General features: G+C 38.0%; 1 protein-coding gene, 1 long non-coding RNA gene and 1 pseudogene across 2 annotated transcripts; all 3 read left to right on the top strand.

The window, feature by feature from the left end:
* Positions 1–823: 823 nt before the first annotated feature.
* Positions 824–1,681, top strand: LOC107562498 (alpha-(1,3)-fucosyltransferase 9-like; annotated as a pseudogene).
* Positions 1,682–12,243: 10,562 nt separating this feature from the next.
* On the top strand, positions 12,244–18,313 carry LOC107562510 (pyruvate dehydrogenase (acetyl-transferring) kinase isozyme 2, mitochondrial-like). Its single transcript, XM_016247137.1, has 11 exons — positions 12,244–12,533; positions 13,293–13,434; positions 15,636–15,707; positions 15,816–16,000; positions 16,211–16,300; positions 16,398–16,475; positions 16,575–16,651; positions 16,738–16,836; positions 17,320–17,430; positions 17,509–17,622; positions 17,962–18,313. The coding sequence occupies exons 1-11, from the start codon at positions 12,413–12,415 to the stop codon at positions 18,103–18,105; spliced, it is 1,233 nt and encodes a 410-aa protein (XP_016102623.1). The 5' UTR covers positions 12,244–12,412; the 3' UTR covers positions 18,106–18,313.
* A 334-nt stretch (positions 18,314–18,647) lies between these two features.
* On the top strand, positions 18,648–19,383 carry LOC107562511 (uncharacterized). The gene is made up of 2 exons (XR_001605995.1): positions 18,648–18,692; positions 19,032–19,383. It is a non-coding gene; the product is annotated as an uncharacterized lncRNA (long non-coding RNA).
* Positions 19,384–23,728: the final 4,345 nt, after the last annotated feature.

Here is a 23,728-nt window from a genome sequence, read left to right as displayed (position 1 = left end):
AATTTCTATGAAAACAATGTCCACAACTATTTCTGTAATCACTCAGAACATAATTGCCATGGTTTTGATATGTTTTACAATCTACGTGGACTACGACGCAACCAAAAACTTGTTCAACAAGTCTAGATAAATAACATCAGTGCAGAAACATGCCTGAGTGTTAAGATGCAGAACTACAAGTGCACTGCAAACATCACCTTGGACAAAAAAGTGAGAAAGGAGGGGTACGGCATCAAAAGACAGAGAGTGTTTTCTAACAATAACTATATGTGAATGATCCGGATCATCTCAACCCTGGTTGCGCCTCCAACATATTCACCATCTGCAGTCAAAGAGGAACTAAAAATATGCTGTCAACCTGTATGTTTCTCCTGCAGAACACGAGGGAAGGTGTTTTGAACAGTTTGGTCCAAACAGCATTGGAGACTAGACTTCTGTATGAAAAAAGGAACACTTGAGAATTTTTTCACAATATCTTGTATGTTTTTCTGCTCAAAAACAAATCAGACATAGCTAAAGCATCTGCAATAATACCTTATTACCTTATTTTTCACCGTGGAAGTTAATTTCTATGAAAACAATGTCCACAACTATTTCTGTAATCACTCAGAACATAATTGCCATGATTTTGATATGTTTTACAATCTACGTGGACTACGACGCAACCAAAAACTTGTTCAACAAGTCTAGATAAATAACATCAGTGCAGAAACATGTGTTAAGATGCAGAACTACAAGTGCACTGCAAACATCACCTTGGACAAACCCAACAGGAACATCTGCTGAGAAAGAATAACTCTCAGACACCCTTCTGTTGACCTAGATGTGGCCTTTTGGTAACACATTTGGATTTGGACCCTGCAGTTCAGCTTTTGATATCCATGGCTGTCATTTATGGGATGACAGAGCTCTGTTTAACCAAGGACATGGGGGTAATGTTTTATCATAGAGAAATTAGTGGGGATTTATCCAATATGCCACAACGCCAATGACCGGCTTTCCAGAAGTTGGTATGGTGAAATATGGAGTTTCCAAGTAATTCATATCCACTTCCCATGCTAAAGGATCTATTTGATATCACTTCAAGCTACCGCTGGGATATTCCAGTACCTTACGGTAGGATCACAGACACCACAGAGGAAGAGTAAAACTATACTATCCCAAAGGAGGATAAATTAGTTTGTTGCATTGTAACTTTAACCCAAACTTTAAGCGTTTACAATACTATGCAGAGTTAGTGAAATACATTAACGTGTCAGCCTTTGGCAGGCACTTCAAAAATCCAATTAATGGTACAAAATATTCAAATTTAGTGTCCATTTGCAAATTCTACCTGTCCTTTGAGAATTCCATTCATAGGGACTATGTGACAGAGAAGCTGTTCAATGCTCTAGCGCTTGGTGCCGTTCCTGTTGTTCTTGGCCCGCACAGAGAGAACTACGAGCAGTTCTTACCAAGTAAAGCCTTCATCCATGTGGATGACTTTCCATCCCCAAAAGAACTGGCTGATCATCTGAAACTCCTGGACCAAAACGAGGACCTGTACAAGCAGTACTTCACCTGGAGAGAACATTTTGTTTCAACGAAAACATGATTTGCTCTTGAACATGCCTGTTGGATTTGTGATCATATTAGAAGGAATAAGCACTACAAAGATCTCAACAGCTGGTTCTGGGGTTGAGGGCACTTTAAGAGACACTGAGTGAATGGGGTGGTAAGGCATAAGTATTAAGACTTTTTAATTCATTTGGTTTTAAAATGGGCAACCACAGCCAATGCTGTATAGGAACTGTGGGCCAACTCACCGTGTTATTTAAAAAGAAGATAACTATTTTATTGCATTGTGTCCTCATGTCATCAAAAGAGCAAATTCATAATAACATAATATCTATAAATAATTACATTAATGTTTAGTGCATTATTGTCAACAACCTTTGTTATTGTCTGCAGACTGAAGGATAAACTCAAATTATTATTATTATAATTGGTAATTGACAGCATACCTACACATCAATAAAGTGTAAATGGTTTTGTACGGAATCTCACCTGTCAATCATCCATGCACTTCAACAGGGGATTTAAACTTTGATGATAATGGCTTTTCTTTTTCATATTTTACAGGCAACTTTTTTTTTCTTTTGTTAACGATCAATATAATGTAACTTAAGCAGTGGGCAATTGATGCTGAAAAGACATTAAATTGACATCAAAAAAAAAAAAACTGGTCAAATATGCAAATCAAACTGATGTCAAAACCGTGACATGACATGGATTTGATGTAAACTGAACATCAAACATATTGGCCTACATATACATCAAAGCAATTTCAGTGTGGGATAAACTTCCTATTTTCACCCAATTACCACTGGAAGAAATTGCCATCCAAACTGAATTTAAAATTGTTACAGCATTTTGATCAAGTCTTGATTAATATTTGACGTCAAATTGATATCAAGGTGCCCGCTATTGACGCAACCTGTCCGTAATTTTAACGACGCATCAGTTATATTTCATGTAAATACTAGCAAATTCTTACTTTTTACAGCAGGGATAACATTTTTTGTTGGCCAAAACCCATAAACAAGTTTTTTTTTTTTTTTGGAAGGTTATTTAGTTAAATGCCTGAAATAAGGTCTGTGGTTAACACAAGCTCAAGATATTTTCACATCTTATTCTATGACATAAGATACATCAGTAATACCCTCTTGTGATTTTATTTTTTAAAGCTTTTACTGGTCTTAAAAAGGCTGTTGCTAACAAGTGGTTATTTTTTTCAGGGAATAATTTTTAAAAGCTGTCGGAAGCCGCGTTGAAGTCATGTGACTGTGGTGTAGTTTGTTTATAGCCCTACATTTAGTTTTTACCATTTTATTTAAGCTTCAAAATTCATAAAAGTTGCATTCATATGTGAAGATTATCATGATGAACAAAACGTAAGAATCATAGACCTGGTCACAGATCTTATTTTCTGCAGTAATCCAAAAGCCAATGAAAACATCCAATAGGGTTTTTCTCAAGGGAACCAGGATGATACCATCTTCTGGGATGGCCTACAAAATATGTCATCACTGCAGCAATCTATTTAGACTGGAGCATTTGTTATTGTCCTGTTTAAGAGGAAATCATTTTTATGTAACATAAGTGGTTAACCACAGAAAGACACCAAAACATCACCAGAGAAACAGAAATGTCAAGTAATGTCAAGTGATTTATGTGACTAACCTGCATTACAAAATCTTTATAATAATCTGCTCCATATGAACATAGCTATTCACGTCTGTTGATTTGTTCTGCCGACTGACGCTGGTAATAACTGCCGTGCTGATATTCGGAAAAAAACGGCCTAATCGCGAATGTGATATTCGTTACGTGAAGTAGAGATGAAGATAATATTGAGTAACTTACATTTTAGTCTGTATTACTCCGCCAACGAAAATAGTTCAAAAAAAAGGCCAAGCACATTTACTGCTGTGCCTCTCCATTTTGGAATGAATCTGCTTTTTGACCGAATTGGTTGCGTCAGTGATTCAATCACTCATTCGTACTTATTTTGTTCCTGAATGAATTAGTGTTTTTGAATGAATCAGTTGAATAACTGATTCATCTCACTTATAAAGACAGTCACTTGCCACCAGCTACCGACGTAATGATGTAGCGCAGCCTGAGGAAAGAGTCGAGGCATCTAGTGTGCATCAATAGAGAAAAGAGACAAGTCAGTTGGTCACAAGATTGTGGATTCAAAGAGAAGAACCGTAAAAACAACAGGGGATTAAATTCAAGTCAACAATATTATTTAATATGAGTTCATGACTCAACTTGTAATTTTAAGTGTAGGATCATGTAGAAATATCTCTACAAGACATTTTTACTTTTTAAAGTGAAAAGCTAGCATTTAGTCTGAAACATTCGTTAAATTATTAGTTCTCAATGTATTGGTTCTACTCTCCATTATGCTCACCAGGAAGCCTCATGCCTTAATGCCAAGATCTTATCATTAAGTAGTCTATTGCCATTTGTAGTGTTTGGTCCCTTTTGTAATATTGTTTGTTTACCGGGAATCGTTAATTCTATGCAGTATTAGTACTTTGTTATATATTGTATTATCAGCTCCGTGATGTCGTCATGGAGGAGTGGAAGAGGACTCCAGTGGCAACCTGTGAAGCTCTGGTGAACTCCATGCCCAAGAGGGTTAAGGCCGTGCTGGAAAATAATGGTGGCCACACAAAATATTGACACTTTGGGCCCGATTTGGACATTTTCACTTAGGGGTGTACTCACTTTTGTGGCCAGCGGTTTAGACATTAATGGCTGTGTGTTGAGTTATTTTGAGGGGACAGCAAATTTACACTGTTATACAAGCTTACAAGCTGTACACTCACTACTTTACATTGTAGCAAAGTGTCATTTCTTCAGTGTTGTCACACGAAAAGATATAATAAAATATTTACAAAAATGTGAGGGGTGTACTCACTTCTGTGAGATACTGTATATTATTATTATTAATTTTTGTGTGGGGGTTGGGTTGGTGGGTGTGTAAAACGTCATGATGTTACTGCATTTCTATCATATAATTATGTAAAATAACTGTTGCAGTGCTGCAAAACTATTAACTTATTACCACAACAAGAATAACAATGTACAGTGAGAGAATTGCAAGATTTACTAGCCATTACTTTTATAAATGATTGCAACCACAATTAAGAAATATTTTTACATGAAAATTTAAATATTTTTCTATTAATCTATTAGTCTGCATTTACATTGCTTAATAAACTTCTATTTTGACAAATTATATTTGTGTCCCACTCGAAAATGAATCCTGCATTTATGTGAGGGATGAGGAATTTATGTCACTCCCGAAAAACATATTTTATTCAAATTCTGAACTGATTATATTTAGCCTAGAAAGTGCGCAAATAGCACTTCCTTTATAATCACTAAAAAGGTGTCACTTACTTCAGTTCATCGCAATCTCACAAAGCTCCTTCATAATCAATGAACCTCTTATTGAGAGGATTCGCGAGCGTGTGGAACAAAATCCAGCGTTTATTTGAACGGAATGGCCAATCAGAGCTGTTCAAGAATCAACAGATCTGTCTGTGATTGGCTGTATTGCTCAATGCTACAAATACACGTTGTAAATAGAAACTTTTGACGTTAAAAAAGGGGTCATATGATGCGATTTCACAAAAGCTCTTGGTGCATAAAGAAGATCTGTAAAGTTGCAAAGACTAAAGTCTCAAATCCAAAGAGATATTCTTTATAAAGGTTAAGAGTCAACCACGCCTACCTAAAATGGCTCATTCTAACACGCCCCCACATGTCTACATCACGATGTGGGAAGATTTGCATAACGCCGCCCAAATGTTCACGCTAAGAAAGAAGGCATACCTTTTATTCTCGCTGTTGCCGACGCCGCCGCCATGTTGTGGAGACACTGTGTGTTTCGTTGTGAAAGCGAAACTACTTTGTTTGGCCTTCCAAAAGAGGACAAGACTAGAAATCAGTGCATGATTAAGTTGTATTTACAAAACTGTTCCAGAACAGTTCAACCCAAATACTCAGATGTTCAGTAATTATGTCCCCACTGGATGCAACAAATGCCTCGTTTATAATGGGTTTTAATGTTTTTGTCTCGTCGCTCTGGCCGGACAGGGCATCACAGTATGGTAAGGGGCGTAACATTTCCGTCACAGGCTTGAGGTATTCCGCCAATCACAACGCACTGGATAGCTGGCCAATCACAGCACACCTCGCTTTTCAGACCGATGAGCTTTGTAAAAATCGATGCGTTTCAGAAAGGCGGGGCATAGAGGAGAAACAATAATGTACATCATGTGGAAAATAATCTGTTTTTTGAACCTTAAACTGCATAAACACATTGCATTACACCAAATACACAAAATAATGTTTTTTTTAGCAACATCATATGACCCCTTTAAACAATAAATATAAACCAACATAATAAATTCAGTAGGATCACAGTTAACATGAGCTGAAGTACATAAATCAACTTACTTGGTTCATATAATATACGCATTCAACACCAAACATGAAGAAAGCATCAAGTCCATTTAGCGTTCTCCCGCTCTTTCTACAAACGCTAATCAACACTACCTGCTGGAAATGGGCGGAGCATAGAGTCTTTAGGTGCGTTCGACTTGAAGCACCGCTACAGACGGCAGTCAACGAGAGTAGCCGCTTGCTGTCGGGTGCGAGTTGAAAACGGAGCCGTCAAGCCGGACACTTTCTGCTCCCGTTAGTGATGCTCGCGCAGTGTTTGCATACTCTATCACAGATGAAGTGAATTAAATGCAATATTTGTCAAATACATAGACATTTCAGAAACGTTTTCATGAGCAACAGAAACACTTTTTATATACTGCTTAATACAGCGCCATCTGTTCAAGAATAACGTTCAACATAAATATATACTAATAAAGTGGGGGTATATCTGCTTTCATGATAAACGTGACTCAAAATAATATTGCGACTACAGTAAAAAAGCTTTTACTGTTCTAAAAACACAGATTTATGAGCAGTACTGGATTTGAAGATGTTAGAAACACGTCATTGTTGTCATGTGGTGAATTTGGAAGCTGCCAAAGCTGAGTCAGGCTGCTCTCGAAACGATATCGCGGTACTTTGATGCCACACGTGACAGTGACGTAGCGTCGGTGCCGGTTCAAGTCGGACAAAATTTCTAACCGGCATGCACTGCTTCAAGTCAGCCGCCGATCGGTTTGCGCGGCGCCGCATAAAGTCGAACGCACCTTTTGTGCTGTTGTTCTGATAGCGCGCTCTGACATTGGCTGATTGCCAGAGTAAGTCTCATAAGAAAGACACAAATTCAAAGTACATTACAACTGGCCTTTTTTAGTGATGATATGTTGAGTAGTGATAGTTTGGTTTAAAATAAATATGCCTCCGTCCTAAAACACAACAACATTTCACGAATTAACAAAATGTACATTTAAATGAAGATTTGTATTAGTTTTATAAATTAGAACTCAAGCCTTCATTTGCAGTTGAGTAATAATAATAGGCCCTGTTTGTTTCAGCAGCAATATTCAACAATGTCAACGTCCATTCCGGAAATCCGTGACTATATGGCGTTGGATGTTTGTGCTCAGGTCATTCGTCAATTTCTACGGATTTGGTTGTTGGTTGGTCTCAACTGGACATCTGTGGTGAACTAAACCTGAATGGTTTTACACATGCTCAATCTGAAATGCAAAAAAAAAAAAAAAATGATATTGTCCTTGGTTAAAACACCCTATCTATATCCATCTATTTTAACCAGGTCATAGGCCTATGCACATCTGTGTTACAATCTATAAAACTAGATAAGTGTATTACCCTCTTCACATTACTGTAGGTTTTTGTCATTAGTGTTAAACTGAGTTTATGGTAACGTTTGTGTGTGTGTTAGCCTACTGCTTATCTGTTATTTTAGTGACTTGATGATTCAGAAATCAGATGCCACAGAGACATTTATCGCTTAAAGCAGGGGTGCCCAAACTCGGTCCTGGAGGGCCAGTGTCCTGCAGAGTTTAGCTCCAACCCCAATTAAACACACCTGAACCAGCTAATCAAGCTCTTACTAGGCATACTAGAAACTTCCAGGCAGGTGTGTTGAGGCAAGTTGGAGCTAAACTCTGCAGGACACCGGCCCTCCAGGACCGAGTTTGGGCACCCCTGGCTTAAAGCCTTAACGAAAATATTAATGCTTGACAGGGATGAAAACGAGGGTGTGAGGGATTCAAGTACAGCCAGTTCAATGGATTCAACATAGCCTACCGATTGTTCAGCTGACGTCTTCCCGAAAAAAAACAAAAAATCCTTTTAAATGTCTCAACGTTTAGGTTGGGTGTTTAACTAACCCCCCCTTACATTCGCAGAAACCATCGGGATTAAGAAATGCAGATGCGTTTAAAAGTAGCCAACTTTTCAGGGCTTGAAAGAATACGCTTATATTTATGTGAACTAGAGTTGAAATTTGACTCATTTTAGTGTGATGTGACGATTGTGTATTTTTTATTTTTTTTTTTTATTAAACAGAATACAAGAACTCATAGAGGTAACAGCATAGAATAAAATCAAATACAATAACAATCAGCATCAAACCTTAAGGGGATCCACAATACATGTAAGGCAAAAAAACCCCAAAAAAACATTTAAAACACAAGAAACTTGGACATGTCCGATGATATTTTCGGGGCACGGCAATTTTTAAGTAATCTCAGTGAGGAGTAGAATAGTTTAAATTCGTTCATGAAATGAACAAAGCAGGGGCGAGAGTCTCTCCACTTACAACAATGTATTTTTGTGCTGTTGTTCTGATAGCGCGCTCTGACATTGGCTGATTGCCAGAGTAAGTCTCATAAGAAAGACACAAATTCAAAGTACATTACAACTGGCCTTTTTTAGTGATGATATGTTGAGTAGTGATAGTTTGGTTTAAAATAAATATGCCTCCGTCCTAAAACACAACAACATTTCACGAATTAACAAAATGTACATTTAAATGAAGATTTGTATTAGTTTTATAAATTAGAACTCAAGCCTTCATTTGCAGTTGAGTAATAATAATAGGCCCTGTTTGTTTCAGCAGCAATATTCAACAATGTCAACGTCCATTCCGGAAATCCGTGACTATATGGCGTTGGATGTTTGTGCTCAGGTCATTCGTCAATTTCTACGGATTTGGTTGTTGGTTGGTCTCAACTGGACATCTGTGGTGAACTAAACCTGAATGGTTTTACACATGCTCAATCTGAAATGCAAAAAAAAAAAAAAAATGATATTGTCCTTGGTTAAAACACCCTATCTATATCCATCTATTTTAACCAGGTCATAGGCCTATGCACATCTGTGTTACAATCTATAAAACTAGATAAGTGTATTACCCTCTTCACATTACTGTAGGTTTTTGTCATTAGTGTTAAACTGAGTTTATGGTAACGTTTGTGTGTGTGTTAGCCTACTGCTTATCTGTTATTTTAGTGACTTGATGATTCAGAAATCAGATGCCACAGAGACATTTATCGCTTAAAGCAGGGGTGCCCAAACTCGGTCCTGGAGGGCCAGTGTCCTGCAGAGTTTAGCTCCAACCCCAATTAAACACACCTGAACCAGCTAATCAAGCTCTTACTAGGCATACTAGAAACTTCCAGGCAGGTGTGTTGAGGCAAGTTGGAGCTAAACTCTGCAGGACACCGGCCCTCCAGGACCGAGTTTGGGCACCCCTGGCTTAAAGCCTTAACGAAAATATTAATGCTTGACAGGGATGAAAACGAGGGTGTGAGGGATTCAAGTACAGCCAGTTCAATGGATTCAACATAGCCTACCGATTGTTCAGCTGACGTCTTCCCGAAAAAAACCCTTTTAAATGTCTCAACGTTTAGGTTGGGTGTTTAACTAACCCCCCCTTATATTCGCAGAAACCATCGGGATTAAGAAATGCAGATGCGTTTAAAAGTAGCCAACTTTTCAGGGCTTGAAAGAATACGCTTATATTTATGTGAACTAGAGTTGAAATTTGACTCATTTTAGTGTGATGTGACGATTGTGTATTTTTTATTTATTTTTTTTATTAAACAGAATACAAGAACTCATAGAGGTAACAGCATAGAATAAAATCAAATACAATAACAATCAGCATCAAACCTTAAGGGGATCCACAATACATGTAAGGCAAAAAAACCCCAAAAAAACATTTAAAACACAAGAAACTTGGACATGTCCGATGATATTTTCGGGGCACGGCAATTTTTAAGTAATCTCAGTGAGGAGTAGAATAGTTTAAATTCGTTCATGAAATGAACAAAGCAGGGGCGAGAGTCTCTCCACTTACAACAATGTATGATATTTGGTAAGTAGGAAAACAATATTCACAATGTCTGATATTGAATTATCTAAATCATCAACATAAAACAGGATATGGTTGATGTTAAATACAGGGATGTTTGACATTTTTAGATTCAGCCAGTCTCTAATATCACTCCAGAACTGGCATGAAATGGAGCATGTAAAAAATAAGTGTTCTAGAGATTCATCGGTAAAATCACAAAAAGCACAACCCGCCTTGTCAAATCGCTTATGAAGAAAATTGGAAACTGGATAGATCTTATGACAAGTTTTGAAATGCGTTTCTTTGACTTTATAGGCGGAATTGGCCATTTAACATATTTAGAGAAGGCTTTACACAGCATATCAGAATGGTTTACAGGCACATTGTTTTTATTATAATCATGGAACAATTTAGATTTAAAAGCATCCGTAGCAACCCTGTTATTGAAGTTTTTATCAACTAATTTATGATTTATAGTGACATCAGAGTAAGTCAAAGTATTCTGGATAAGGTGGATCAAGGCTAGGAATAGCTTTACAAATTTGTTGATACTCTCTATGAGTACAGTTTATATTAGAACGTACAACAAAGCTGGTGTGATCCAGTAGAACACCTTTACAATCCATCAAGTCAGTTACAAAGAGAATTCCTTTGTCAAACCATTCAGCTTTAAATACTGATTTCCTATTTATAAGTATTGTTCTATTGTTCCACTGAGTCGAACTGTGTGGAGTAAAGTTATGTGTGAATATCATTTTCCAAAAGTGTAGTATTTGACTATGAAATTTAGAGATTGTGTAGTTTTCCAGTTCATACTGACTCATGACCAGTTTAAACTGGTTCTTCCTTTGGATGGTCACTTGTTGTGCAAACTGGTACAGACAAACAGATTGACTCATAACTAGCTACTGTACCAGTTCCAACCGCCAATTCAAGCTTTTTCAACAGGACACCTTTCCTCAGCTCAGTGCTAACTTTACTGTATGTTCCTCCTCCAGGGAGCAGTCATGAGACGTTTAGTTTAGTTTCAACACTTGTTTTATGCAATCTCAGTTTTCTCAGTTGTCTTGTTTACTGCACTGTTTCACGTCAGTGATTGAGATCTCTGAATTTAAGTGTTTTTCCGTTCTCCAATAACTAATACCTAGGCCTGTTTTTTATATATCATTTTTTAAAAGGCTATATGTGTTATAAGCTTACCAAATCTTTGTGATTAATGATTAAAAACATATTCATTATTAAATGTATTCTTTATTATTATATATCCTTTATTAAAAGCTGAATATTTAGTTTTTGTCCTCTTCTCACCTTATTGTTGTATAGGACTTAATCTTTCAGTAATGACTAAATTTGCTATATATAATGGCTATATGTATATATAACAATAATGTACAGTGACCTCAAAAATGATTTGGACACTTAAGTCACATTTCAATTTAAATGAATGCGGTAGAATAATTTAACAAAAAATCGAACTCGTGTTGAATGTGATAACATTCAAATAAATGTACCTGTCCAAAAGTGTTCACATGCTATAGGTTTGGGCCCCAGTGTATTTGTATTAAACATGTTTATGCATACATAAAACTACATTTTCTTATGTATGCATCAGCTTCACTGATCCTTTTAAATTATATTTATTTCTACTATTTATAACTGCTCTAAAACAAGGACACTACTCTCGTTTGCATTTGACATTCATTTGTTTCCTTTTTCATTCACATGCTTTAGTCTAATAACGCCGACCTTCTCTCATTTGATCTATTAGGCCTACCCACTTACCATATTATTGCATAATGTACATTTCTAAGATGCATCACTGCATTTTTAAAAAGTGAATTTGTCATGCCTTTTGGCAGGTACATTTTTTTTGTTTTTGGCCTCTTCTCACCTTATTGTTGTATAGGACTTAATATTTCAGTGATGACTACATTTGCTATATATAATGGCTATATGTATATATAACAATAATGTACAGTGACCCCAAAAATGATTTGGACACTTAAGTCACATTTCAATTATTGCATAATGTACATTTCTAAGATGCATCACTGCATTTTTAAATAGTGAATTTGTCATGCCTTTTGGCAGGTAATTTTTTTTTCACTTTACGTGTTTTATTGCTCCATCACTGCTCCATGCCACATACTGCACTCGGGTCCAACTGGGTGATGGGTGACGCTTGACCTCATAATGTCCAGCTGTATCATCTTTATTTGGCGACTTGTTGTGATGCTATCGCGTGATTTTCCATGTTGTCATACTCGTACACACATCACGGAGATGCCAGCTTGTTGATCGCGATTCCGAGAGTTGACAGTGTCCCTGTTTCCTCTCTCTAATTGGTCACCATCGATATCGACGTACCGGCGTGGGCGTGTCACTGTGCAAGAACGCAGACTTTAAAGAGCTGTCATCAACTGGGGTCTCGAGACAAGACAGCCCCAGACTGACTAGAGAACTGCACGCGAGGATATACGGGAAACTTCTCTACGGCTTTGTTCTAGTCTCTGACAACATAAAACGTTTTAGTTTTTAGTTCGGATATTTAGATCTTCCATGATGAAGTTTGTAAGGTATATAATGAGGAATGCCGCAATGCTAAATGCGCCAAAGCATATCGATTATTACGCGAAATTTTCTCCATCGCCTTTGTCAATGAAGCAGTTTCTGGATTTCGGTGAGTTTAAGATTTTAATGCAAAATATGTTTGCATGAAATCTTGTCATTCCAAGGCTGATTGGTGCACACTGGGCATTAGTGCATGTGTATTGCTCCAAAACCTGCGATATTCTTTATGTTATGAAATTATTTGGATTGGCTTATTCATGTATACCATAGTAACCGTTCGCTGCTCTGGCGCTTTCTGTAAGGTCTTCGGACTGCCGTTATTTGTAACTTTAGCCTGTTATATTTGCACACCATTTATGCACAAAGAGTGAAGTTTTTTTTGTTTTTTTTAAAAAACAAAAAAAACTTTAACACGTCAAATTAGTACACGCAACGAACCTCAGCAGAAATACTGTCAGATTAAAAATAAAACTTGTAAGTCATTCAGTAATTGCTGTTTGCTTACGTTTGTTTTTCTTAGTACACTCTTAAAAATAAAGGTGCTTCACGATGCCATAGAAGAACCTTTTTGTCGAAATGGTTCCATAAAGAACCTTTAACATCTGAAGAACCTTTCTGTTTCACAAAAGCTTCTTTGTGGTGAAAGAAGGTTCTTCAGATTATAAAAAGGTAAGAAAGAGATGGTTCTTTAAAGAACCTTTGACTGAATGGTTCTTTGTGGAACCAAAAATGGTTCTTCTATGGCATCGCTGTGAAGAACCTTTTGAAGCACCTTTATTTTTAAGAGTGTATTAAAGATTTAGTTCAACTGTATTGCAGCAAAGTGGGCATTTAGCTGAGCATTCACACTGTCACATTGTTTTTTCAGGATCCACAAATGCGTGCGAGAAAACATCCTTCGCTTTCCTCAAACAAGAGCTCCCCGTCAGACTAAGCAACAGTTTGAAGGAGATCAACCTTTTACCTGACCAACTAATAATGACCCAGTCCGTTCAGCTAGTTCACAGCTGGTAAGTCCATGTCCTGGGTTATCAGACTAAAAAAAGTATTAAAGGGGTCATATGATGCGATTTCAAGTTTTCCTTTCTCTTTGGATGTGTGTGTGCGTGCGTGCGAGAGAGAGAGAGAGAGACAGGGTCACATCACAGTGGAGACAGCTGTCTTAACCGTGGCTTGTGTACTGCAAACACATACCCGCTTCATCACTGTGTCTGTCACGCGACTCTGTTCCCCTTTCGGGCTTAAACTGATGGTAAAACTAATGACATTATTTGCTGTCTTTACATTTATTTTGAAAGATGAAGCTCGCGATTATGGTAAGGGGCGTTACATTTCCGATGAGCGCTTGCGGTGTTCGGCCAATCACAATGCACCGGGTCAGCTGGCCAATCAGAGCAGACTGCGCTTGTCGGAAGGAGGGACTTTGTAGAAAACGAGGCGTTTGAGAGAGGCGGGGCATAGAGGACCTACAATAATGTACAGTATTTGAAAAATAATGTGTTTTTTGAACATTAAAGCATGTCAACATATTCTGTTACACCAAATACACAAAATAATGATCTTTAAAAAAGCATCATATGACCCCTTTAACCAACTTTTGAACAGTCTGACTTGTAGTTTGAGTAAACAGATAAATCATGTATGTGTATGATTTAATACATTGCTGAACATACTAACCCATTAAAATGGTTTGTTTTACACGTGTGCATTATGTAATGTGTCTCACGCCTCCTAACTGAACAATGAACTTTGCCCTAGTTCCTCAGCCTGATGTTTTCGAAGTATGAGCCACTACTGTAGGCTACTGTACATTACACACTCGGCAGTTTAAAGTTGAGAATCAAGCTTCATCCAGTTTCCATTATAACTTTAATCTAAGGATCAAAGTTGTAATCTTAATAATCATCACAGCAGTTCTTACTAAAGCACTTCTTCTTATTATATTAGGCTATTTTTCTTCTAGTTTCTAGTTTGGGTTTCTGGACCATGTGACATTAAGTTGTGGTGTGAGATGCTTACAACATTTTCTTTAAAAACGTACTTATAAATACTTGCTCACGAGCCTATGGAATGTAGTTTTGTGTTGAAATACCATTGCAGACCCTCACTTGTTTACTAGACTGCGGGCACATTATGTAACGGATACTGTGGTTCACTTCAGAAAGTGAAATATGAGAAGGTGCGGCGTGACTTGTTTTCGAGAACTGATTTGGAACAGTATATTCTACTGTGCTCCAGCAGAACAGCAAGCAGGGAAACTCAGGGAAATAAGCAGTTAACATATAAAAAACAAATTAGGAAAAAATCTATAATGAATATTAATAGCTAATATATTTAAAATGTATAACAATAATCACAAATAATTATAGCCTAGTATAAAATATTGTTTAAATACTATTCTTTATATATTTATATACTATTATTTATTATTTTGAACTTACATTAAATATTTTTAATGAGCTTTTTCATTTTTATATTTTGTTTTCATTTTAGTTTTAGTAATTCCGTTATGTGCTTTCTATGAGTTTTTGTTTTTAAAATTAGCTTTAATTTATTTTTAGAAATTTTAGTAATAAAAAAAAATATACACATTTTAGTTAGTTTCAAGGAAACATTACGTTTATAAGTTTAAAATTTGAATCTAATATTTTTATTTTAGCTTTATTTTAATAGCCTACTGAATTTTTAAAATTTTATTTAATCTTTTTATTTCAGATTTAATTTGAGTGATTTTAGTACTTAAACGTATTTAAGTTCCTTGCCCAGGCAAAATCTACATTTTTAAGTTTAACATTTTAATCTAATATTTATATATTTATTTTATTTCAACTTTATTTTAATATGGAAAACAATTTTTAATAGTTTTAGTTAATTTATGCAGTTTGTTTTTATTTTAGATTAATTTGAGTAATTTTAGTACTTGAACAGTTCTTGGACAATTTTTTATTATTCTTAATTTTTGCATTTTTTATTTTATTTTAAGTTTTTCATATAATATTTATATTTTATTTTCAATAGTTTTAGTTAACAATAACAACACCGGTGAGTGCTTAAAAATTGCAAAACTTTCCTGTAAGTGTGAAGACATTATTTAGGTTGAGGGTGTTATTGGAGATGAAAAAGTGTAATTGTAACTCTGCAGTGGTAACCTTAATCTATAGTGAATGTACAACCTTGCATTCCCTTTGTCTTCTCTATCTTACTTTCTCAGGTTTATCCAAAGCCTGATGGACATCCTAGAATTTCAAGACAAGAGTCCTAATGACCCCAAAGTTCTTGCTGAGTAGGTTCTGCAATCTACACACATCATCTATCAGAATATTAAAGAAGTATTATTAAACGGTACACAACAGCAGGATTCATGGAGTTGTTTTGCTGTTTATCCCCAAAGATTTGTGGACACTCTGGTGACCATCAGGAACAGGCACAATGATGTGGTACCCACCCTGGCCCAGGGCATCATCGAGTATAGGGATGCGTTTGGGGCAGATCCTTTGACAAGTCAGAACATTCAGTACTTTCTGGACCGCTTTTACATGAACCGCATCTCCATGCGCATGCTCATCAACCAGCACAGTAAGTCAATCTTGTCCTAAATCTTTGCTCTAGTCCTAATACCTGGACTTGGCATCAATAGTCGCTTTCGCAGCACTTTACAGGTCATTAGATCTTGAATAATCCGGACTGCTCCAGTTTGAGTTAATTATTCACTGAATATGAGAGAATGATTAGCTTGAAGTACACCGCTAACCCTCGGTTCCCTTTTATTTCCTGCTCTATCTTTAGCTCTGATCTTCGATGGCTCCACAAAGCCAGGACATCCCAGCAGCATCGGGTGCATTGACTCCTGCTGTGACGTCACAAATGTAATCAGCGGTGAGTGCTTCAGTGCATACTGTTATCGACCTGGGATGCAAGTATTACCCTAGCAACAAGTGTAAATTCAATACTAATGTCCTGTGTTCTGCTTCAGATGCATATGAGTGTGCTAAAATGCTCTGTGAGCAGTATTACCTCGGATCCCCTGAGCTGGAGCTTAGAGAGATAAACGGTGAGGAACAGACATGTTCAAATATATTCTCCATCATGTTTCATTTCAATTTCATTCACAAACTACATTGTATTTTATAACATTTGTTCTCTGGTGCAGCAAAGAACAAGTCGCAACCAATCGAGATTTCCTACGTTCCTTCTCATCTCTACCACATGGCTTTTGAGCTCTTCAAGGTAGGCATGGAGCTTTATTTTTGCATATGGAATGATAATTCGTTTTAGATTTTAAATAAGTCATTCTTATGTCTCCTCCACTCCAGAATGCAATGAGGGCTACTATTGAGACTCATGAAACAAGCAGCACATTGCCACCAATCAAAGTCATGGTTGCTCTAGGTGGAGAGGACCTGTCAATCAAGGTGAATGGAAGTTCAAATATGATGTTTTTAGAGAAAGTTGGCAGTGAGAATATGAGGTCACACTAACACCACCGCCTTGTTTGAATCATTCTTCTCAACCACCGGTTCCTTGCTCACACTGTTACATTGCCCTAGATTCAGCGATAACTTATAATAACGTTATATAAACTGTCCTAGAGATTAATATTCTAACCACCCTTAATCAAGATCATTTGTTGCCATAAATGGAAACTAGCTTTGACTAGTATTACGATATTAACCTTTGCCCTGTTGGTGGCTAAAGCGTGCAACAAAGCAGACGTTGAACTGCAATGCTATATCCATGTGGTAACAGTGTTTGCAAGATTATATTTATCTTCTTATACATATACAACAGGCATTCCCTTAGTCTTAGTCATGTAACCCACACGTATTCATCATCTGTTGTAATGCAGCTCACAAAACACATCATTGTTCTCTAAACATTCACATTTCATGTTCCAGATCAGTGACAGGGGCGGTGGCGTTCCTTTCAGGAAGATTGATAGACTTTTTAGCTACATGTATTCAACAGCGCCCAGACCTACTATTGGTGACCATCAACGGACCCCAATGGTAAGAGCGTAAGACACTACATAATAGCAGATGCATATGTTTTTTCATAAAAAACTCAAAGTCAAACCTATCCCTCAGGCTGGCTTTGGTTATGGCCTTCCCACCTCCCGCCTGTATGCACGATACTTCCAAGGTGATCTCCAGCTTTATCCAATGGAGGGCTATGGTACAGATGCCGTAATTCAGCTGAAGGTAAAGAGATCCCTAAATAAAGTGTTAGCGTGCATAAAAATTGAAATTGAAAGGATTTTTGCCCAGTTATCACTAAATGGGCTGTGTCAACATTATGCTAAACCTCTCCTTTTGTATTCCACGAAAGAAAGTAAGTCATATGGGTTTGGAACAATGAGTAAACCACGACTTTGCACTTTTAGGTGAAATTTTAAACAAACCGCAAGATGGCAAACCGTAATGAGGGTTTTGCTTACACTAACCTTATCTGTTGAGCTTGTACCCGTGCAAAACATCCTGTCAACTTTGGACATTACATCTGTCAGTCTTCAAATCATTAATCCAGTCTTCTTCTCGCAGGCCCTGTCCACAGATTCAGTAGAGAAGCTTCCAGTGTTCAATCAGACTGCCTTGCGCCATTACAAATTCAACCAGGAAGCTGATGACTGGTGCGTCCCGAGCAAGGAGCCGCTGAACTTAGCTGCCTACAAGGTTGCAAAGTGAACCATCAGAGCTGGCTGCCTTAAAGATATGAAAAAGTCTTTCAAGAGATTGCCAAGATAGACTTCCATTGTGGATGCTCGCATTCCCTACTGAACTGGGGACCAGTGACAGCATTTCCCAATGCTCTTTGAGTACTGTTGCCTGGGAACACTTAAACGGCATGTGGCCAGAATTTAAGATGCAAAACAGTAGATTCCTTAGTAAAAAACAACAACAACAAAACAAACAAGTTATTATTGTGGTGGTGCTGAAGTTGGTGTTTTTCAGCAAAAGCTCAGGGATGAAGAGTCCCACATGTGTTAAGGCCTGGTGGGGCATGTTAACCTGACTGAAGCAGAGTGAAGTCTAAAAACAGCTGGAGAGAAGTGTATGTATTGCAAAGGAGTAAATACTGAAGGCAGAAAAATTGTAGCTGGGATGAGAAGTGAGACATGTGACATTTCAGAGGTCAGAAAAAGTGTATGAATTGTGAGAAGTGTCAAAATAAGGAAGATGTGTCCAAAGATGTGTTTTTCCTCTCTAAAGAGGCTGGACAGTTTGATTATCCAATGGAGGGCTATGGTACAGATGCCGTAATTCAGCTGAAGGTAAAGAGATCCCTAAATAAAGTGTTAGCGTGCATAAAAATTGAAATTGAAAGGATTTTTGCCCAGTTATCACTAAATGGGCTGTGTCAACATTATGCTAAACCTCTCCTTTTGTATTCCACGAAAGAAAGTAAGTCATATGGGTTTGGAACAATGAGTAAACCACGACTTTGCACTTTTAGGTGAAATTTTAAACAAACCGCAAGATGGCAAACCGTAATGAGGGTTTTGCTTACACTAACCTTATCTGTTGAGCTTGTACCCGTGCAAAACATCCTGTCAACTTTGGACATTACATCTGTCAGTCTTCAAATCATTAATCCAGTCTTCTTCTCGCAGGCCCTGTCCACAGATTCAGTAGAGAAGCTTCCAGTGTTCAATCAGACTGCCTTGCGCCATTACAAATTCAACCAGGAAGCTGATGACTGGTGCGTCCCGAGCAAGGAGCCGCTGAACTTAGCTGCCTACAAGGTTGCAAAGTGAACCATCAGAGCTGGCTGCCTTAAAGATATGAAAAAGTCTTTCAAGAGATTGCCAAGATAGACTTCCATTGTGGATGCTCGCATTCCCTACTGAACTGGGGACCAGTGACAGCATTTCCCAATGCTCTTTGAGTACTGTTGCCTGGGAACACTTAAACGGCATGTGGCCAGAATTTAAGATGCAAAACAGTAGATTCCTTAGTAAAAAACAACAACAACAAAACAAACAAGTTATTATTGTGGTGGTGCTGAAGTTGGTGTTTTTCAGCAAAAGCTCAGGGATGAAGAGTCCCACATGTGTTAAGGCCTGGTGGGGCATGTTAACCTGACTGAAGCAGAGTGAAGAGAAGTACAGCTGGACAGCTGGAGAGAAGTGTATGTATTGCAAAGGAGTAAATACTGAAGGCAGAAAAATTGTAGCTGGGATGAGAAGTGAGACATGTGACATTTCAGAGGTCAGAAAAAGTGTATGAATTGTGAGGTGTCAAAATAAGGAGGATGTGTCCAAAGATGTGTTTTTCCTCTCTAAAGAGGCTGGACAGTTTGAAATCATACTTGATGTGTGATTAACACTTATTATTTAAGAAAACAGTTATGCAAGCATATATTAATAGCACTGTACGGTTGTGTTTCATTGCATTATGAATGACCACAAGAAGTATATGCTCAATGTTGTGTTCACAATATTTATCATTTTTAAAATGACCCTTGCTGTCTGTTTGTTTGTTTTTTAATATTAAATAAATCTGATATTTTCGCATCAATATGCATAAGCTGTTATTGCAAACAATCAGAGGAAACATTTCAGTGAAATGCATACTAACGCACATGTGGTTATGTAATCGGGAACATGATACCCATAAATGTGCACACAATAAGAAAACCATAAGAAAACAAGCGCATGTTGCTACATCAGTATTTCCCAACCCTGCTGCCAAAAAGAGATAAAGAAGATAAAAAGATTGTTTGTATTGCTTTCCCAAGACTTTTTAATATTAAATAAATCTGATATTTTCTCATCAATATGCATAAGCTGTTATTGCAAACAATCAGAGGAAACTTTCAGTGAAATGCATACTAACGCACATGTGGTTATGTAATCGGGAACATGATACCCATAAATGTGCACACAATAAGAAAACCATAAGAAAACAAGCGGATGTTGCTACATCAGTATTTCCCAACCCTGCTCCTGGAGGCACCAACAGTAGCCTACATATTTTTCAACTCCTCAAATCAACCACACCTGATTCATCTCATTGGCTCATTACTTGACAAATGGATGGGTCAGTCAGAAAAGCACTGTCCAAAGAGCTGCCAACTCTCTACTAAACCTCATGGCTAGTGTAACGGAGGCCAGCGGGTAAGTGCTGTATAGGTAAACCTCACTCCCTTGATCTCAAGAGGCGCACTAGCGACTGGCGCTAGGGGCTGCAGTCTTTAGCCTCCTTGTTAGTGTTCCCGCCTCCCATGCCGGAGACCCACTCGGAGCAAGAACGAGGTGTGGTGGTGAGGCCCCGGGAGAGAGAGGTTACATTGGTGCCATGACCCGGATTGGAGTGAGGTTTTAGGGGGGTGAGTGTAACGGAGGCCAGCGGGTAGGTGCTGTGCAGGTAAACCTCACTCCCCTGATCTCAAGAGGCGCACTAGCGACTGGCGCTAGGGCCTGCAGTCTTTAGCCTCTTTGTTAGTGCGCCCACCTCCCATGCCGGAGACCCGAATTCGAGACCCACTCGGAGCAAGAACGAGGTGTGGTGGTGAGGACCCCGGAGAGAGAGGTTACATTGGTGCCGTGACCCGGATGGGTAAGATTAAGCTGATGCATAAAATATAGCACTTTGATTAGGCTGCTGGCCTCACTATGAGTAACTGTGGCAATCAGTCACAGCACTATCATAAAAAACTGTTGGATGGGACATGAGAGGACACGACCCAGAATGCATTCATCCATGCGTCTTACGCAAACGCTTAAATCCGTACAAGGCAAGGACCTGTTTTGTATGTCAAAAAGAGATAAAGAAGATAAAAAGATTGTTTGTATTGCTTTCCCAAGACTTTGACTTTGGTATTTGGTTTAGTTGGTCACATTCTGAACTAGTGTGGCTTATAATGGTCTAAAATAAATAATCTTGTTTGTTCTTAAAATGAATCTTAACTAAAGTGATGTCTAGAAAAACAACAACAAAGGCACGGATTTCTGTGATTATTTGTAACATTCGGATGACAGAGATAGGTTTGTCAATATTAATGAAGGAAAATAAACCAGGTATCGACTGATCTTATTGTACAGTTATGATCAAAACCTTGACTCAATGCTGCGCCCTACTGAGTGTAAGTGGAACTGCCAAACATTCCCAAATTTATAAGAAAAAATTTATATTTATATAAAATGGCTATTACATTGTTATTGGTTACCCCCAAAAATGCATAGAAAACATTTATAAGGAATTTAAAAAAATGTTTAGTCGTTTAGGAAAAGACAGACAATATTTTCTAACATACAAATGCTTTTTTTTAACATAAAAAAGGTTTTAATCAGCCTCAATATTTTTTTTTATAATATTTGAGCAGTTAATAAATGCACTAAATTGTCCAGTGTTAAAATACATGTAGGTTAATGCACATATGGTCTCAGATTAAAATAAAAAGTTTTTTTTTTTGACCCATGACTGCAGTTAGTCATTTAAAGTTTGAAACACTGAAAACCCTGAGACCAGACATTCTAAATGCTATGGAAATTTCATTACAGCTTTTATTACTAATGATCAATGAATGTCTGTTGATGCTGGTGGTGAAGACGATGATGATGGTAGGAGTGAAGTTCAAGAGGACACCAGCTTCTCACAGATCCAGGGCAAGGACATGTAGCATGGAGCGTCATACCAGCTCTTTGTAGCCACACGGCTTAAAACATTTGTTTTTACCATGTTGCCACAGTCTTCATTAACATGGTTGTTGGGCTCACCATATTCCCAGAAACTATGAAGGAAAAAGAAGGGTGTTTCTAAGGGTGTTAAATGGGTTCAGTAGTCAGACAGCATGGTTTCCTTAGGATATATAAGCTTTTAACAAGTGGAAGTGGAAAATAAACCAGGTATCGACTGATCTTATTGTACAGTTATGATCAAAACCTTGACTCAATGCTGCGCCCTACTGAGTGTAAGTGGAACTGCCAGACATTCCCAAATTTATAAGAAAAAAATAGATATTTATATAAAATGGCTATTACATTGTTATTGGTTACACCAGCTTCTCACAGATCCAGGGCATGGAGCGTCATACCAGCTCTTTGTAGCCACACGGCTTAAAACATTTGTTTTTACCATGTTGCCACAGTCTTCATTAACATGGTTGTTGGGCTCACCATCTTCCCAGAAACTATGAAGGAAAAAGAAGGGTGTTTCTAAGGGTGTTAAATGGGTTCAGTAGTCAGACAGCATGGTTTCCTTAGGATATATAAGCTTTTAACAAGTGGAAGTAGCATCATTTTTAAAATGACAATGGCAAATCAAAGTGGTGATAAAATACGTTTAATATGCTAAAGTTAGAGTCTGATTTGGAGATGGCGCCGATGATGATGGCTGCCTCCGTGGCGTGCTCCGCAATTGTTTTTATGTTTTTGTTAGTTTGTCCTGTCTTTAGTTATATCCCTGCAATCAGTTTCACCAGAGACGAATTGCTAGACATTCGGCAATACACACCACCAGATATTTCACCGGTTTTCGATTATTCTGATGTTTTGCTGGACATTGTAGTCGGGGGAGCAGCGGCGCTGTTCAGACGCTTCAGGGGGAAGTGAGCGGCGCGCTCGTGAAGCTCAGGCAGCGCGGATTTCGAACATCGTTGTCTAGCATTCATCTGGCAAACCTCCGCTCTCTATCCAACAAAATGGACGAGCTCCTTCTGCTCTCCCGGACAAATAAGGATTTTTCAAACTCTGCTGCTCTGTGTTTCACGGAAACCTGGCTGAAAGACGCCATTCCGGACAGCGCGTTGAGTCTCCGGGGCTTTCAGCTGTTCAGAGCGGATAGCGATGCAGAATCAACGGGGAAATCACGCGGCGGAGGGACATGCTTTTACATCAATGAGAGGTGGTGTACAGATGTAACTGTGTTAAAGAAGATGTGCTGTTCAGATCTAGAAGTGCTCTTCACTAACTGTAAGCCTTTCTACTGGCCGCGGGAGTTTTGCTTGTTCATTCTCGTCAGTGTTTACATTCCTCCGCAATCACACGTGAGCTCCGCTTTACAGAAACTCGCTGATCAGATCACAGAGACAGAACAACAACACCCGGACTCTGTTTTAATCATTCTCGGATTCTAGACAAAATACAGACAGCACATCACATGTCCCACCAGAGACAGTAATATATTGTATCACTGTTACACCACAATTAAGAATGCATATCACTCTGTCCCACGAGCAGCTTTAGGACTCTCTGATCACTGTTTGGTTCATCTTATACCGACCTACAGGCAGAAACTGAAATCAGCTAAACCTGTATTAAGGACTGTAAAAAGATGGACTAATGAAGCAGAGTAGGATTTACAAGCT

Source organism: Sinocyclocheilus grahami, unplaced genomic scaffold (genome assembly GCF_001515645.1).
Source record: "Sinocyclocheilus grahami isolate Dianchi unplaced genomic scaffold, SAMN03320097.WGS_v1.1 scaffold826.1, whole genome shotgun sequence".
NCBI lineage: Eukaryota > Metazoa > Chordata > Actinopteri > Cypriniformes > Cyprinidae > Sinocyclocheilus > Sinocyclocheilus grahami.
Note: the sequence above shows the minus strand (reverse complement) of the source record. Positions and strands in the feature narration are given on the sequence as shown.